This window comes from Thunnus maccoyii, chromosome 9, assembly GCF_910596095.1.
Source record: "Thunnus maccoyii chromosome 9, fThuMac1.1, whole genome shotgun sequence".
Classification (NCBI taxonomy): domain Eukaryota; kingdom Metazoa; phylum Chordata; class Actinopteri; order Scombriformes; family Scombridae; genus Thunnus; species Thunnus maccoyii.
Genome location: NC_056541.1, coordinates 32,418,284 through 32,435,948, shown reverse-complemented (window position 1 = coordinate 32,435,948; position 17,665 = coordinate 32,418,284). Strand labels below are relative to the sequence as shown.

The 17,665-nt window shown below is 38.8% G+C and overlaps 1 protein-coding gene across 1 annotated transcript; it reads left to right on the top strand.

Annotated features, from left to right (window-relative positions):
* Positions 1 to 5,799: 5,799 nt before the first annotated feature.
* LOC121904381 (ectonucleoside triphosphate diphosphohydrolase 2-like) lies at positions 5,800 to 16,900 on the top strand. The gene is made up of 9 exons (XM_042422095.1): positions 5,800 to 5,922; positions 6,979 to 7,096; positions 8,218 to 8,368; positions 8,509 to 8,668; positions 12,767 to 12,994; positions 13,417 to 13,689; positions 16,053 to 16,172; positions 16,263 to 16,397; positions 16,512 to 16,900. The coding sequence occupies exons 1-9, from the start codon at positions 5,806 to 5,808 to the stop codon at positions 16,716 to 16,718; spliced, it is 1,509 nt and encodes a 502-aa protein (XP_042278029.1). The 5' UTR covers positions 5,800 to 5,805; the 3' UTR covers positions 16,719 to 16,900.
* Positions 16,901 to 17,665: the final 765 nt, after the last annotated feature.

The window sequence follows — 17,665 nt, the reverse complement described above, 5'->3', positions numbered from 1 at the left end:
GTCACTATGAAGGTGTGCCAAGCTTTCAGAAAGGAATCACTGGTTTACATAATCAGGTTCAACTGTCTGATCGTGCTTCCTGCCCCATTAGACTTCACTTGCTGTGTTCCCAGAGCTCAGTAATTAGTTTGGTGGGTACAATTCTTTTCCCATTTTACAGTGTATTTGTGTGATACCAGTGCAGTATGCACCAATACACATGTAGGTTCAAGGGACCAAGATGTGAAGTTAGGGAATAAGGACAACAGTAATAAGGTAACAATCTGGGACCTTAAAAATCATTCATATGGTAGGTATTAGCATATGCTATCTATTCTAGTATCATGGTATGACCTAGTAAGTAACAATATGCTGTTTAGGAGCAACTTAAAGAGAACCTATACTGTAAGTATTTTTAACTGCCAGGTAGCCATTCATGTGTTTATTCTGAAACAAGAAAGTGAAGGAGATTATAAATAATCTTTGTGAGGGCAGGGTAGGTAAAAAGTTATTGTAAATTGAGAGTTATGAAATGAATGATAGCTTGTTGTATTGTATTTTAATTTTGATGTTGCGCAACGGCTTTCAATAATCAATGATTATAGTATTTTTGTCCTTTACTGTTCATGAAGGTGACTGTGACAGGACATAAAATTGATCATCTTCTACAACTGCCTCAGCCAAGTACAGCCTTAAGTACAATGTTGTACCCATGAAGTAGGTCTACAGTAACATATAGGCTATTGGTCTACAACATGTTCCTGACAATACCCTGTACCTCAGTTTGCTCCAAAGTAAAAACACAAATGTATCCTGTACTTATGCTACAGAACTCATTACCTCATGTTGCTGCTCAGGAGGTCATATTATATCCATAATATTAAAATAGGTATCTGTAAAAAAAATACCTACAGTGTAAATTATTTTTAAATTCCCAGATTGTAACCCCCTTATTCCATAACTTCATATCTTGTATAAATCTACATGTATGTATGTATCATTACGTACTGTACTGGTACACCATGCAAAAACATACTGTGAATTACAAAGAATCATACTGTATGTTGTGGGCTGTAATCTACAGCGTTATTGAAATAATGGATAAATCTTCAAAAATATGACACAAGTTGTACTAAACTGGAAATATCCCTTAACTTACAGTTCCACTACAAGCACTGTACTAATCACTAACCATGTCACTTTGTAATTAAAGTAATGTCACATTAAGCCTCAATTGTCTCTGAAGATAATCTCATCTAGGTTTACACTCTGTGTTTTCCAGCAGGCCGTATGCACCCCAAGGTGTGCTGCATTCGCATTCATCAGAGAAAACCCTAAATTTCTCCATCACCTCAGTTGACGGAGAAGGTCACTTCAAAGCAGGGACTCAGTCACAGGGGCAATAGAAGCCTGGGACCGACAAATGCACCAGTTGTAAAACTTAACAAGGTGTGAATGCCCTCTGTGTGCCCTGGGTCTCCAGTATGCAGGAGATCTTAGGGAGGGTGGTACACTGCAAAAAATGTTGATTCTGACAAGGCACATATCTTTATTTTCAGTCAGGATGAACGACTTGTGACAATACAAATCAGTAATGCACAGAGGTTGTGTTCACCTGACTGAGACCACGATGCCAGAGAGGGCGTCTAATTCACATTTGGATTAAGGACATTTACAACTATTAAGCCAAGCTTTTGATCTACCTGATGTATACTCTGATGAAAGCCGTGAAAGCTTGGCTAAGTGGATGTTAACTGATCAGATTGAATGCTAAATGGATGTTAATTGATCAGATCTAATCATCAATTCACACCTTGATTAACACAATAAACAATTGACCTGAAGTCTATTGTTATTTCACAGGGAACAGCGACTGGAGAAACTCTGCCAATACTCGTCCTCTGAGGAAAGTTGTACTATTAGCATTTTGTTTCATCAGATGTTAAGTCAGTTTCAGCGTTTTCCTTCTGATTTGGTTTTTATGTCAACAGTAATATGAGCTAACGAATGTGAAGTTGATTACAGCTACAAAAAACAACTAATTAATTTTGGTTTGAAAATGTTGCTACTGTAGTCCACTGGCTGGATGCTATCATAATTGGCTAGTTGGCTAAAACTACTTTTTTCAAGTATAACCCCCAAAAGGCAAAGGCCCTAAAGGCAACTCCTTTATTTCTGTTGCACAACATTTTGGCTAAGGTTAGGTTTTAAGGGTTTGGTCTGGTTTCCCTTAGTTTCAAAGGCCGAAATCACTCACTATTCCCTGTAATGAGTCATCATCATTTTGCATCATCACAGACAGCTGCAGAGTCATTTTTGCATCTATAAAATGTGGTGCTTTATGGGGTTGTCAGCTTAAAGTAGTATACATGTTTTGGACAAATCAGCAATATCAGTTACACATCTATCTAATGTTAGCTAACATTAGCAAATAAGCTACTGGTCATAGCAGACAAAGTAAGAGTGTTGCAGCAACAGCCCAGTGTTGAAATGAGCAAGAGTGTGTTTTATTTCTGATCAATTCTAATTTTGTGACCTACGATAGCTGGATATAGGCATAAATTATGTTTTGAGGTGGACTTTTTTTTTTTTTACAGTGTAGCAGCTCTTTGGGTGGAGGAGTGAGTGTTTGGAGAGGAAACATCAGGTGGCTGGTTGGACCGCTGGGCCTGGACACTTCTGATTTATCTGTGCATTTCAGAATTATGTTGTTGACCTCTTCACCTCACCACCATTTGTGTCACCCCTTAAGTTCTGTTCAGGCAATCACCCCCACCCCCCAAACCATACCAACCACAGAGAATACCCCCCACTACAAGCTGCAGTGTCATCTACAGTTCGGTACACACTCCATGCTCTCCTCATACACACACACACACACATGCACACTTGGTCAAAGAGAAACACGAGTCACACAGACATTCAAACTTTGATTCAGTTGGATTTCAGCCTGCTGATCTTTAGCTGTTTGAAGCAGACACTTTTTTCATTTTATATTGTATTGCACTGAATCGTGTTATGTATTCATTTTATTTACTTAAAATAACCTTAATGATCATGAAATAGAGGTCAGAGTTTATCAAGCCTTTTATGCACCATTATATTTGTGCACACATACAATTCGTTAATACAGAATGTCTAACATTGCATTTTTTTTTATAGTTCTTGTTGTTTTACATTGTTCATCTATGAAAGGGTATACTGTCAATGTCTCAGTAAAAATCCACTAAAATTGCTTCCAGCAAACGATATTATATATATTATTTAAATGCCTACAAGCACAGAAAAATCAGACAATTCTGTATCCTGGTGAAACAGCCGCTCAGAAATAAGAGTATAGCATGCTCTAGTGGTTCTAAAGGGTTAAGACCACAAGAAATCAAAAATTAGAAAACTCTTACAAAATTAGAAGCCTCCACCAATACTGATATTCTTGTATATTAGAAAATATTTATTAGTTATTAGTCAGTTATTTTTGCAAATGATAGGCCTCTTGTACTTGACTATAAATATTATAATTTTGACCAGATACCACTCTGTAATTCATGTTTACTTACTACTTATGGATGTTGAGTTAATTTTTGGTATTTAGTTAAAATGAAATGTTCATAAAACATCATGAATATAAGTGCAGCACCAGAAAATGCACCGTATGCAGTTATGGTATAAAAGGCATAACTGCATTTCAGTCAGTCAACTCTTGTAGAAAGGGGCGCTATACAGCTGCTTTATGACCTCTTAGAGCAAAATCTCCCATTTTGTTAAGTCTTAAATATTTCAGTGGTAATTATATGGAGTTGACTAAATTGACTGAGGTATTGTTTGTCCATCCAGAGTTGAGATGGCTCTGGAGCTGCTGTTCAACAGTATAAAATAATTGAATTGTTTGTTGGTGGAGTCACTGTGCCAGCAGCTAGAGACAGATGAGCTAATTGGCAACTGGATTATTTTCAAATGCCTGGCTTAAATATAAATATGACCAAGTGTAAAAATGTACCTATACACAATACCTATACACAATGAAAGTTACCAATTAAATGATCCAATTTTCACCAACCAGCCCTTCTTGCATGGAAACTAGCCTTTGTCCTTTTCTCCACACAAGAATAACACTGTTGTTGTTCTTCACTGTAATTGGCACAGTAGGAATATTAACCATGTTCTTGACCTTTTTCATGATATTGGTTGCATTTTGTCATATTAACTATTTATGGCTATTTATGATTTTTCTGTGCTATTCAGAGAATTTCACTGTTATTCAAACTCTTCCTCAGGGTTAAACAGTTAATTAAATGTCATTTGGTATATGGGGACAACAGGATGATGTTACCTTACACATAAAAAGTGTAATAACACACATTTGACTTTTCAAAGAAAGAAAGAATTGCACCTAATGGTGAATTATTTTAGAGGCCATGCATTGACAATATTATCTGGAGGACACTTTGGCTTTTACCTTACAAATATTGCATCTCCAACAAAGTAAAGGAAACATAATTTAAACCTTTACAGAAACTCTATCCCACTAACTCGTTTCTAGCTAACTTTACATTTATTCAGCTCTTGTGCTTTTTGTGAAAAATTTGAAGGACCCATTATTTATCTGTTCTTTACCTGTGAGCAAACTTGGGATCTTAGTCTTTATTTGTTCAATTCCACACACTCCTTTAACCTCAAAAACAATTTCTGCTATTCTGACACACAGCATCAAACATTTAATAGTTAATTTCTTTGTTCAAATGGCAAAAATCTTTCTATAGAAGCAAACAGTACTAAAAAGTGATCATCTAATTTATTATCATGTTTCATTAGTTTTTTCCTCATTTGTTTTCTTTTCTTGTCGTTTGCATTGACTTTTACTGTTTTTATTGTTATTCTCATGTATTTTTTATTTTTGTATGTTTATCTCACCATTAAAGGACGCGTTTACAATTCTTCAAGTCTTAAAACAACAGTCAGGAGCCCAAATGAACATTGAAACATGATTTTCTTGCTGTAATCATTCTTCCTGTTCATACTGACCATTAGAAGATCCCTTCATAATGCACTTACAATGTAAGTGATGGGGGACAAAGTCCACAGTCCTAATATGAAGCACTTTTGCACAAAATGACTGTACAAAATCATTTATATTGAAAGCACATTTGAAGGAGATCTTTTAATAGTCAGTATGAACAGGAGGAATGATTACAGTGAGGAAAACCTGTGATACTTGAATCTTGCAACGTGGAACCTCGTGTTTACATGTCGGTTTGTACATTTCCTGTGTTCCTATTTTGCAAGGTGAAACAAAAGACAGCCGCAGTTTCAACATGTCCTGATGATGCAGAGAGTAACATCTTTACCTTTGAGAGGAAACGGTGTCCTGTGTAATTGTATATTGAGGAACTTCAGTTGTTCATCTTATTGCTCTAACAGATGCACTGTTGTTGCATTAACACCTTCAAAGTATTCATCATATATACAGAGCTAATGTCAAAAATAAATTCTATTCCATACACTATGACTCCTGATTGATTTCTTAATCACAAGAAACTTCTTCCTTCTGTTGAAGTGACTAAACTTGACTGACTGAGCCTGGTAGTGTGTGTGTGTGTGTGTGTGTGTGTGTGTGTGTGTGTGTGTGTGTGTGTGTATGTGTGTGTGTGTGTGTGTGTGTGTGTGTGTGTGTGTGTGTGTGTGTGTGTGTGTGTGCGCGCACTCATGCGTGTGGGGGCAAGATGATTCGTCAAAAGCTCAGACCAAACCCACAGCTGTCAAGTATATAATGCACACCCTTTATATCTGTGGGTTTCCTTACTGAGAATTGTGCTAGCAGCATCCAGCATGGGTCTCCAGTACTCCCAAATCATCCTTGCGGTTGTGCTCCTGATAGTGTCAATAGTTGGGATTCTTCTGGTGGTCCTTCCAGCTAAAGAGATGGAGAAGCCTCCAGAAAACATGGTAATTCAATATTATTTTGCTATTTGGAAGCTTGTGCAGGGTTTTTGGTCAGGATTTGGGTTTTTTAATATGTAAATGATTCTTTGTGAGTTACATACTGAATGTCACCAACTGCAAACTTAATTCTAAAATACGCTGAATTTATTAAGTAGCACATCAGTCCAGAAAAATATTCAAATATAGTATTTCAGTTGTTGTTAATGATCAGATTTTGGCTGAAACATCACTCAGCTATTGTGTGCCATCACAGATGGAGAGGCCGTCAAAATGGTCACAGTTTTGAACCCTGTATGTTCTAATCTGAACTTGCTCAGTCGTAAGTTTGTGTGTCAACTAAATACTCATAATGAAATGTGCAGCAGCAGCCCTCAACGCAAAGCTTGAAAGACCTCACATGCTAACCTTAAAAGGTTAGAACGCTTCTCGTAAAAAGGAAGTGACCCAGAGCATGATTGAGGAGACAAGACAGAAAGAAACATACAAAGAAGACAAGATAAAAGAAGCTGTTTGTGTGCTTTACTGGAGATTCTTTCTGGGTACATTATTCATGTGCTCTTCCTTTGTTCATCTCACAGACACTTTGAAATAGTTTTTGAAAGGGCACATAGATAGAGTCAAATCTGCCATACTCTGCCTCTGCCTAAAGAATAACAATGAATAGAACGTGATACTTTGAAGTTTGAAACAGAGACAAAGTCAACATTTCTAGTTAAAAAGAATTGTTGGTCAAAGACACCACAATACAACAACTTAGTCTGTGTAACTACAGCACTAAGTCTGTAATGAATTTTTTGCAGTAAAAAAGAATTAATTCAAACATAAAAGGCGAGAATCAACATGTAGGCTACAGCAGTTGCAAAATTGTTACCAAAAAGAGGCAATTCTTATGCTAGCCACAACCTGGACTTTAGTTAATATGTACAAAGGAAATACAATTTAACATCAAGGTTAACAGCTGTGATCCGTTAGGAGGATATGTGTTATTTATGAAATGACTGATGGGTATTTGTGTTATGAGATCCTTATATATATATATATATTTTCTGTCTGTTTCAGTATGGAATTGTTCTGGACGCAGGCTCATCCCACACCTCCATGTACATCTATAAATGGCCGGCTGACAAGCTAAACGGCACCGGTATTGTCACCCAGCATAGCGAGTGTCATGCCGAAGGTGAACTCCTTGTGCTGCACAAGACATGTGTTTTTGTATGAAAGGTTACACTGAGAACAACATGTGGGTAGACTGGTCTGTACCCAGCAGGGTGATGTAGTTCTTTATCTGAAGCATTGGATGGGGTCGTAGCTCCTATTGAGGACACTGAGGTCATGTCATCTGTATTTTTTCAGGGAATTTAGGAGATTTTTATTCTACAATTAAAACTTGCACACTTATAGGCTATTCCAATATTGTGTAGATTCAATATATATTACATAATTTCAGTTTATAATGTACTTCACTGGTGATTACAGTATTAAATAAACTTGCAGTTACTTAAATTACCACAAACTAACTGCCATGTAGTGAACCTGGAGACTCCATTCAGACCTTCATGTTGGTAAATACAACTTGAAAAAATATGACTATGACTATGATATGAAGTTAACTGAGTAAATGAGATATTATAACTTCATGATAATTTTTAAAATCCAAAAAAGACCTCAGTATTTCTAAAATCCTGACTATGGCCCAGTTGGTAGAGCATGTTGGTGGACAGTTTGCAGCCTGGGAGGAGGCGTTGAATCAGAGGCATGTCAGTGCAACTGCCCATTACAATAAAGAGTCAGTTCAACCAAATTACAAAAGAACATCTTTTCTAATTTACCTCTTGTGTATCCTAGTTGTGAACAAATTAAATTTTATGAATATCAGAGATGGATATCTCAAAACCTGGACAAGGAAAACCAACCTTATCTCATGGCTAACACTAGAGACAACTTAGAAAATATGTTGTTTTTTTTTTTATCATTTTCATGAACTGACCTTTTAACACGAGACTGTCCTGGTAGCAAGGACACAATCACTTTCACTTCCACACCGTATAAATATATCTATTATTGTGACATTATTTGATTGTTACGGAATCACTGTCTGCATGCTATGTCTTGCACAATACTTTTGTTCTTAACTGCTCGACTTCCTTACCAGAAAGGTCATGCCATCTTCAGTGCCAGTTGTTCCTTTTCCTGAGTTGATTTGTTTTTAGTGTTTCCATAGAAACACATGGAAGTCCAGTTTTCAAGAAGGTCAGGTTGAGTTCTTTGTAAGCAGAACTACTTTCTCCGTCTATGAAGGTGGGGGCATATCTAGCTATGCTGGCATTCCTGGTGGTGCAGCACAAAGTCTGAAGCCCTGTATGGACCAAGCTGTGAGGGATATCCCCAAATTCAGGCACCACCAGACTCCACTCTATCTGGGAGCTACTGCAGGCATGAGGCTCTTGAAGTCAGTAGAAATTTCCATTAACACAAGATATTACACTAATATTACTACTAAGCTCCAAATCATTTATTCATGGATGCATTAAAATGGCTCTTTGGCGGATTAATTATTGTTTCGTTCCCCATTTAACACTCTCTTTTTAGCATAGTCAACACCACAGAGTCACAGCGGGTACTGAAGGAAGTGGGCAACAAGCTGCTGTCTTACCCTTTCAATTTCCGAGAGGCAACCATCCTGAGCGGACAGCAGGAGGGGGTGTATGGCTGGGTCACAGTCAACTATTTGCTTCAAAACTTTGCCAAGGTGAGTTAGAACGTTTCTGTTTTAGAACATTGTCCTTCCTGTTGGACGCATGGAAAGTCACACCCTAAAGCATTTAAATGCTGCTACATTAAAGGACAGATTCACAATTTTTCAAATCTGTCTTAAAACAACAGTCAGGTGCAGATACTTCTTCTACCACTGTGAAACAGTGAACAGTGAAAGAAGTTTTCCTCGCTGTAATCATTCCTCCCCTTCAGATGTGTTTTCAATGTAAGTGATAAGAGGCCAGAATCCACAGTGTGTCCACAGTGTCATTTTGTGCAAAAATGCATTTAAAAGTTGATGTGAAGCTTATATGAGGCTTCAGCAGTCTGAGTTAGTCATATCAAGTGGATATCTGCCACGTTTACAGTCTTTTTAGCATCAAATTCCCTCTTTGTGTTTCCTCAGTGTTTCCCTGTTGAGCTGCGGTGGAAGTATAGTAACAAAGAGGAACTTTGGCACTAAAAAGAAAGATATCTATTTCATTTGACTCATTTGGACAACTGGAAAAACTGCCATTTTCCAGAGAACTGATTGCCTCAGAAATCCAGCATGTCTGAATCTGTCTGCTGTGTATAAAAGTCACCATGACAACTTCCACTTCACAGCAGTAAGAGAAATCAATTTAGGACATGAACACGTTGTTATGTTATCAGGTAACATCAGCAATATTTTATCTTTTGAAAATTTTGAGAAATTAATCCATGCTTTTGTGTCCTCATGACTTGATTATTATATTTCATTATACTTTTGAAACAAACAAAACACCGGCACTCACAGATCTATCCTCTTATTATTTATTGTGGACAGAAGAGAGGCGTTGACTTGGCTGAAGGCCAAATATCAGCAAACGCAACCAATGTGGACGCAAGTTTTGGGCCCTATGCAGGTTTTGGGCCCTTTCACTTGAATTTCAATTAGTAAATTGAAAACTCTTGATGGGTTTGTGTATAAAACAAATTAATTCCCTAATTTTCATCATGTCTATTTTTAGAAAAGTAAAGACTTTTAACCCACATGACCTGGTGAAAGTTTGATTGAAACGTGTACTGTCAGGTGTGTAGAGACAATAAGTAACTGCAGCTGGACACAGAAAAATACTCATATATTTGAATGGAGAGTGTGAGCGAACCCACACTTTTTTGATCATTTACTGCTTCCACATAGTTTTGGATACAAACTTCATTTGAACTTTAAATGAGTCGCAAGACATTGACAAGACAAGACACGTGTTTTCTATCTTTTACTGTTTTGGAGATATTAGAGTATGATTTTTTTTAAGTCTTTTCTTGCTCCTCCTGTGATTTGATAATGAGTGTGTATTGCGTCATGTGTCACAGCACTGAGGGAGTGACATCACCAGGAGCAGTTGAAGAGCAGGATTTCAGAGTATTCCTCTTGTAAAATATCCTCATAAATCCCATGACTTTGGCCAAATCTTACATAAAAAATCATATTTTAGTAGGAAATTTTGTTGCGAATTCATTGATACAGGTTTGAAAGTGGTCAGACTCTAGCACAGTGTCATAAGTCATGTATTCAAGTTTGAAGCCGATACCATTAACGTCCTTGGACAAGATAACGTTTGTTCAGGGTCCAAAATTGGGGAAAAGTCATACTTTCATGTGTGTATTGCAGACTTCCTGTTGGATTTAGGTCAGGGGTGTCAGTGTATGATTTGTAGGTCTTGATGAGAATAATTGAATAATTGAGTTTTGGTTCGATCTCTCTACAACATTCCTACAGGCCGTGGCAGCCATTTTAGTGGCATAGGTGGCGCTATAGAGCACATTTTGGCACTGAAGTGGCAAGATAATAAAGAAGAAAGAAAGAAATTAAAGCTGCAAGCAACGTTGAACGGGCCTTTGCGCCTTTGAGCACGTGATTTTCTAAAAGTTTCCAGACCAAAATGGACCATAGTTGAAGAACGACGTAATTGACTGCAGATCCGTTGAGTACAGAAGTCTTATTGAAATGAAAAGTTGGAAGTTCCCACCACTGAACAGTTGACTGTTGCTGTGAAGAGGAGCTTCACCTGCTTATCACAAAGATAAGCGGATAAACAACTTCTTCTGATTAGAAGAAGTTGATTTAGATCAGATTAGATTCAACTTTATCATCATTGCTCAACATCCTGAGAAAACGAAATGGTTTTGCATGTCATCACAAGTGTGATTACAAACACCAGAATATGCTACTATACTGTATAAAAGCAAGTTGATCAAAGTAAGTGTATATGAATGGTTGTATATATACACAAGGACAGATACATAATAAATATTAAAGCTGCAAGCAGCGTTGAACGGGCCCTCGCGCCTCCACGCACCTCGTGCCTCCACGCACCTCGTGCCGCGGCGTAGTCGAAGGGCTTCTGTCACGGGCATGTAGATGTCTTCAGACCTGGGCTGTTTTCAGACAGTGCAAGAAGGAGATAAACATCACTTCCTTTGTCCACTATTTTGCCTGCTGCTGGGGCTGCTTTGCTGCAATTTCGTAGGGGGTGCTATTCAGCCAGTTTGCATCACTGATGCAATATTGTCATGTAGACGTGTTCAGGCCAGGACTCTTATCAAACATGTAAAGTTTGGTGCAGACTGGAGCATGTACAATAAAGTTAAAGCAACTTCCTCTGTCACGACGAAACATCAAATCTCAACGGTGTGAGGATGAGAATTTTCTGCAGAGTGAGACATCTTGAGTGAGACATCTTACTCACACCTTTGTCATCAAAATTATGCAAGTTTTTTCATTCTCTCTCTCTCCCTCTCAGTTGGAAAGAATGTCACTCTTCTTGTGAAATATCCTCATAAATCCCATGACTTTGGCCAAATCCTACATTAAAAATCTTATTTTTTTGTAGGAAATTTCGTCACGAATCCATTGATACAGGTTTCAAAGTGGTCAGACTTATAGTTTACACATCAGAACCATTTGTTTGACACAAAGTCCATGCCTAGAGATTGCCTCCCCATTGGTTTACATTGTAAGGTGTGATGTGGCACTCCAACTTTCAGGGCTTACAATATCTAAATCATTCGAGTTATTACAAAGTTTTTAACAGCTTGTGTTCAGCACAGTGTCATAAGTCATGTATTAAAGTTAGAAGCCGATACCATTAACACCCTAGGAGGAGATAGCGTTTCTTGGGGGTCCAAAATTGGCACAAAGTCGTACTTTGATGGGCATATTGCGGACTTCCTGTTGGATTTAGGTCAGGGGTGTCAGTGTATGATTTGTAGGTCTTGATAAGACAAATGATTGAGTTTTGGTTCAATCTCTCTACGACATTCCTACGGGCCGTGGCAGATATTATTAGATACATAGGTGGCACTATAGAGCACATTTTGGCACTTTGGGGTATAATTTTTACATTTTATCAAATTTTTCACCAGACCTGATATGTGTGCCAAATTTGGTGAGTTTTTGAGCATGTTTAGGGGGTCAAATTAAGGGTTGAAGTGGCGTAATAATAAAGAAACACGAAATACAATAGGGTCTTTGCCCCTTTGGGGCTCAGGCCCTAATATGTAATTATCATATCTAATATGAAGAAAGAAATAAACACATGAAATACAATAGGGCCTTCGCCCTTTGGGCTCGGGCCCTAAATACTTGGTCATCAAACCAAAGTGTTAAACAAATTTTACACGATTGACATGATGACAGCAAATGAAAAGTTAGGGGATCACAGAGTCATTAGGATACATCATATGGGAACAATCTATATATATATCTGCACCAAACTTGTGCCAATCTATCTTGTAGATATTGCGCTGGATTAGTGAAAACTTTGACCTGCAAGACACACTAGAGGAAAAGTCAGAGGATAACCAGTCAGTAGGATTAACTCTCTGGGGACTATGAATGTCTGTACAAATGGCAATCCACCTGATAGATGTTGAGCTACTCAACCCTGAACCAAAGTAGTGGACCAATTGACATCTGCCATCGATCCACACTGCTTGCATTGCTAGAAGTTCTACACATAAGTGTTTCATGCTGAGTAAACTCTGTTCAGTGTTGGAATATTTCTATTGTCCTGCATCAGTTCAAATTCTCACTGTATGTCTTGATGTGTCCTTTCTTGCCACTTAGTGTGGTTTTGGGTGCCGTTGGCTGAATCCGGGCAGAAAGACAATCGGAGCTTTGGATTTAGGTGGCGCCTCCACTCAGATCACTTTTGAGACCTCGCAAAAGGTGGAGAATGAGGAAAATGTGATGGAGCTGAAGCTTTATGGACAACTCTACAAGCTATACACCCAGAGCTTCCTGTGCTACGGCCAAGACCAGTTTCTACGTAAACTTCTGGCTCACCTCATCACGGTACTGTAAACAGTAACAGTTACATATAGCATGTTGCCAGTAAATTAAGGTTTTCATCATTTTTGCCTTGAGTGTTTACTTTCCTCTTGCCCAATTGTGTGGTTTGTAATGTACTTGCTTTTTTATGATTGCCACATGTGCTATGAGCGTATTTTGTGCTCACCTGGGGATTAAAACCTATATCCTCTAGGGAGCGGATCAGGGCTGAAACATCCTTGATACCTGATACCCCATTTTTGTTGAAGCTGGTCCATATCTCCACTTTATAACGCAGGTTTTCTGTCAAATATTTTAAGTCTCAAGCCCTGGTGACATCAGGCTGGTAGTCATATACTGTGTCACTACTGCTGTTGTCATATACTGCTTGTCCATACATATTTACCAGAAGTTTGTTTCACTATTATCCTTTTTCCCTCTGTCAGACTCAAAGTATGAAGGCCCAGGTTTTCCACCCCTGCTACCCACAAGAGTTCAACAGATCTATCCAGCTGGGGAAGGATGTCTTTGACTCTCCATGCACTAAGAAGTACAGACCAGCCAAGTTTAACCCTCAGATGTCTGTGTCAGTAGTGGGCACAGGAGATTACCAGAGCTGCCTGGACAATGTCACAAAGATGTTCTCTCTCAACAACTGCTCTTACTCCAAGTGCTCCTTTGATGGAGTCTTCCAGCCCAATGTGAGCGGAAACTTCATGGTGAGGGAGCCTTTTGGATACAGACACAGTTTTACTTAACACAAAACATTTTCTGTTTCAGTTTCAATCTGTGTTTCAGCTGATCTAAATATCCATAAAGTTAAACAACCTCACTTCCCTTATTGAAAAACATCTGTCTTTTTTCCCAAAATTTTCACTTTCTGGAAGCTTTATTTCCCAACATGATGATCTAAATGTTGCATCATGCTTTCCCCACACTGCCAAAAATGAAGTTCTAATGGAGAAATTAAAGCTGCAAGCAGCGATGATCGGGCCCTCGCACCCCAGCGCATGTCGAAGTGACGCTCAGTCGAAGGGCTTTTGTCAGTGACTTGTTGTGTAAAGTTTGAGGCAGATCCAACCGTGTACACTCAAGATATATCAATTTCCTCTGTCATGGCGAAACATCAAAACTCAACGCCACGCCACGGCCAAACCATCATGATCATACACTAGTCTAGATGACACACACTGATTTTTAAGTCCTTACGATGGATTCTGTAGGAGGAGTTCTTTAAAATACAAGGTATGCGAAATGGCCATGAAAAGGCGAAAATGTACCATTTTTTTCAAGATGGCCAACTTCCTGTTCGACTTACAATAAGGCTTCAAGAGGCTTTTTTGTGCGTGTTGACATTATACATGTGCCCTGTGAATTTCATCTTTCTACGTTAATCTGGAAGGCGGGGCTGCAATTTTGAAATTTTAAAGGGGGCGCTGTTGAGCCATTTTGCCACGCCCATTCAAAGCGACCACATAGGATTTTAGCTGACATCACTCTAGACATGTGTGTCAAGTTTCATGACTGTAGAGCAATCCCTTCTCCCTGAAAAACAGTATCATATTTCATGGCGAAGGATGTGTCGCCATGGTAATAGCATTCAGTTTTGGGTCATGAGCTGCCAAATGTAGCATCACCAAGGTCTTGTTTATTAGCTGACTTAATTTCAGGTGCATCAGCCAAATTTCCTAGGAGTAATTAGACAAAGTACGACGCATGATACTTCCTGTTGCCAGTAGGTGGCGCTATGACTTTCGCTAAATATGAGACTGAACATGTGTTCAGATTGGGACTCTTAACAAGCATATGAAATTTGGAAAAGATCAGACCACGTGGAGTCAAGTTATAAGGCATTGAAATTTCATGGCGTCACATCGAAATTCGCCGCGTCGCCATGGCAACACCTTTCAACGAAGGGTCACCAACTTCATAATATAAGATCTCCAAGGTCTTGAGGCTATTCTCAGTAAATTTCAGCTGGATTCGATCACCGTGCTGCCCACAGGGCGTCAGAGCGTAAAACATGTAACTTCCTGTTGCCAGGAGGTGGCGCTATGACTCATATCCTGTATTGTCACATGGACCCGTTCAGGGCGGGACTCTTATGAAGCACAAAAGGTTTGGCTCTCTTAGGATCATGTATGCCGGAGTTATAGCCGTTTCATTTTTCATGGCGAAGGATCGAAATTCGCCACCCAGCCACGCCCCCTAGGAAAGACTAATGAGAATTGTTTTAGCAACTTTTAATCTCCTATGCCTGTAGATGATACGGACCGAATTTGAAAGTCCTGGGGTCAAATCTCTAGGAGGAGTTCGTTAAAGTATGCGGGCTGAAAATGACAAAATCGGTGCAAAATTTCAACTTTGATACAAAATGGCTGACTTCCTGTTGGAGTTAGGCTATGTGTCCTTGAGACTTTTTGGTGCATCTGGTCATGATACATATGCATACCGAATTTCGTTCTCCTACGACAATCTGTATCAAGGGGCTCAATTTTCTTGACTTTCTAGGTGGCACTGTCGAGCCATTTTGTCCCGCTTTATTTCGAGACCCATAAAATATCGAAATTTTCGCCAGTCCTGACATCTGTGCAAATTTTCATGAGTTTTCGTGCATGTTTAGGCCCTCAAAAATGCGTTTGTTTCGGAGGAATAATAATAACTCCTTCAGTTTCAATAGGGCTTCGCACCGGTCGGTGCTCGGGCCCTAATAATGAATTCGTCATATGGCCAGGCCTCAAACCTCAACAGAAATATGTCTGTAACCTGAAATACGAGAAGTTGGTATCGAATGCTTAGTCAGTTTCCTAGGCTTGTCTTATTATTCTTTAGGTAGTTCCTTATTTAAAGGCCTTATATGATTAAGCTTTTCATTTCACATGGATGCAATTAGTATCATGAGTCTGATATATTTATTTAAATAAAAAAGGATCAGAATTTGTTTATATTCCCCAAAGTAAGCTATTATATTGTACATTAATATTGCTATCAAGCCCTAGTCATCTATTGACTTATTTTGCTGGCCTATTTTTTGGTAAAATCAAGTATTTTTTTCAATTCAACACCACCTTCTTCTCCACAGGCATTCTCTGCCTTCTTCTTTAGTCACAGCTATATCAGCCAGCTCACCAACATCACTATCACCTCCCCCAGCCAAATGAAGAGGGCAATCCGGCTCGTCTGCAACATGACCATCTCTGAGGTACTCTGCAGCACATAACGTCCAACTGTCATCCACCAAATAAGACATGTGACAAAATGAAAAATCTCATCCTGCTGTGTTTCCACACAGATGACTAAAAAGACAAAGCAGTCTAAGGAACACATGCAGAATGTCTGCGCCATCTCCAATTACGTCCAGGTCCTCTTAACGGAGCGCTACGGTTTTGATCATCGCACACTTCCTTCCATTTCTTTTCAGAAAAAGGTGAGGAAGAAGGGGAAAGAGAAATTCTGAATGCAGTGGAATTAACATTTTTGTTTATCATGTGTGATAATTTGTCCATGTGGTTTCAGTGGGTCTTCTCTTGTGTTCTTGCAGGCAGGAGGAGCATCTGTAGGCTGGGCTCTGGGATACATGCTGAGTCTGAGCAATATGTTGCCAGCAGAGAGCCGCACACTGATAAAGGCTCTGCCCAAAGGGCCCTGGGCTGGCATCCTCTTCCTCTTCATCCTCCTCCTCCTCATTGCACTGGGATACCTCCTGGTGATTTACAGAAACAGAAGAGCTAAAGAAGGCATGGTGTAAATGTGACACACATCCCAGACCAGTTCATATTCCTCGTAGAGTATGCGTATGTACATACAAATTAGTAACATACAGAATATCTTGCACAATTTTGTTTGCGAATCTACAAACCTTCTGCTTTTGCTTGTGAACACACACATGTAACCAAATGAAACCACAAAATAAACCATGTCTTTTGTAAATGTGTCAGACTCTTTCTGTAACATGACACCCACTTAAAAGGGTTATGTTAGGGCATTACTTTCCCTGTTGGTTACATGTTGTGACAGCAACAGCTCACATATTTTCAGAGGATGCCTATGGCAACAATAACACACAGGTTTCCTCCAAGTTATGAAAGATAAATTAAAAAAATAAGTAGCAAGTCCCACATCACCTTGTTTACATTTCAATGATTTCTGGGCTTTAATTTTAAAAAGTTTAATTCACTCAGGCTGGCAAAGACAATAGGTTGTAAATTCATACAACTAAAGGGTCAATTCACAAAAACACAATATTTTAATGTGACCTCTTCTGTAGTGGTGGAAGAGGTACTCAGATCCTTTACTTAAGTAAAAGTACCAATACAGCAATGTAAAAATACTCCATTACAAGTAAAAGTATTAAAACAGTAAAAGTACATCAGTATTATGAGCTTGATGTAGTTAAAGTATTGCAGTAAAAGTAGTGGTTTGGTCCCTCTGACTGATATATTATTATATATGACATTAGATTATTAATAGTGAAGCATCAGTGTTAGAGCAGCATGTTACTGTTGTAGCTGCTGGAGGTGGAGCTAGTTTCAACTACTTTATATACAGTTAGCTAGTTTAGTCCAGTGGCGCCCAACCTAGGGGTTGGGCCCCTCTAAAGGGTCAGCAGATAAATCTCGTAAAATGTCAAAGCTGAAAAGGTTGGAAACCACTGGTTTCATCTTTAACAATGTGTTGTATTTTAAAAGCTTGTTA

What these genes read in the sequence shown, in the direction of transcription:
- LOC121904381 (XM_042422095.1), top strand. Translation starts at nt 5,806, where the DNA reads ATGGGTCTCCAGTACTCCCAAATCATCCTTGCGGTTGTGCTCCTGATA. An exon ending in GCAGGCATGAGGCTCTTGAA is followed by an intron (nt 8,369 to 8,508) that starts GTCAGTAGAAAT and finishes CTCTCTTTTTAG; the next exon opens with CATAGTCAACACCACAGAGT. An exon ending in TTCTGGCTCACCTCATCACG is followed by an intron (nt 12,995 to 13,416) that starts GTACTGTAAACA and finishes TCCCTCTGTCAG; the next exon opens with ACTCAAAGTATGAAGGCCCA.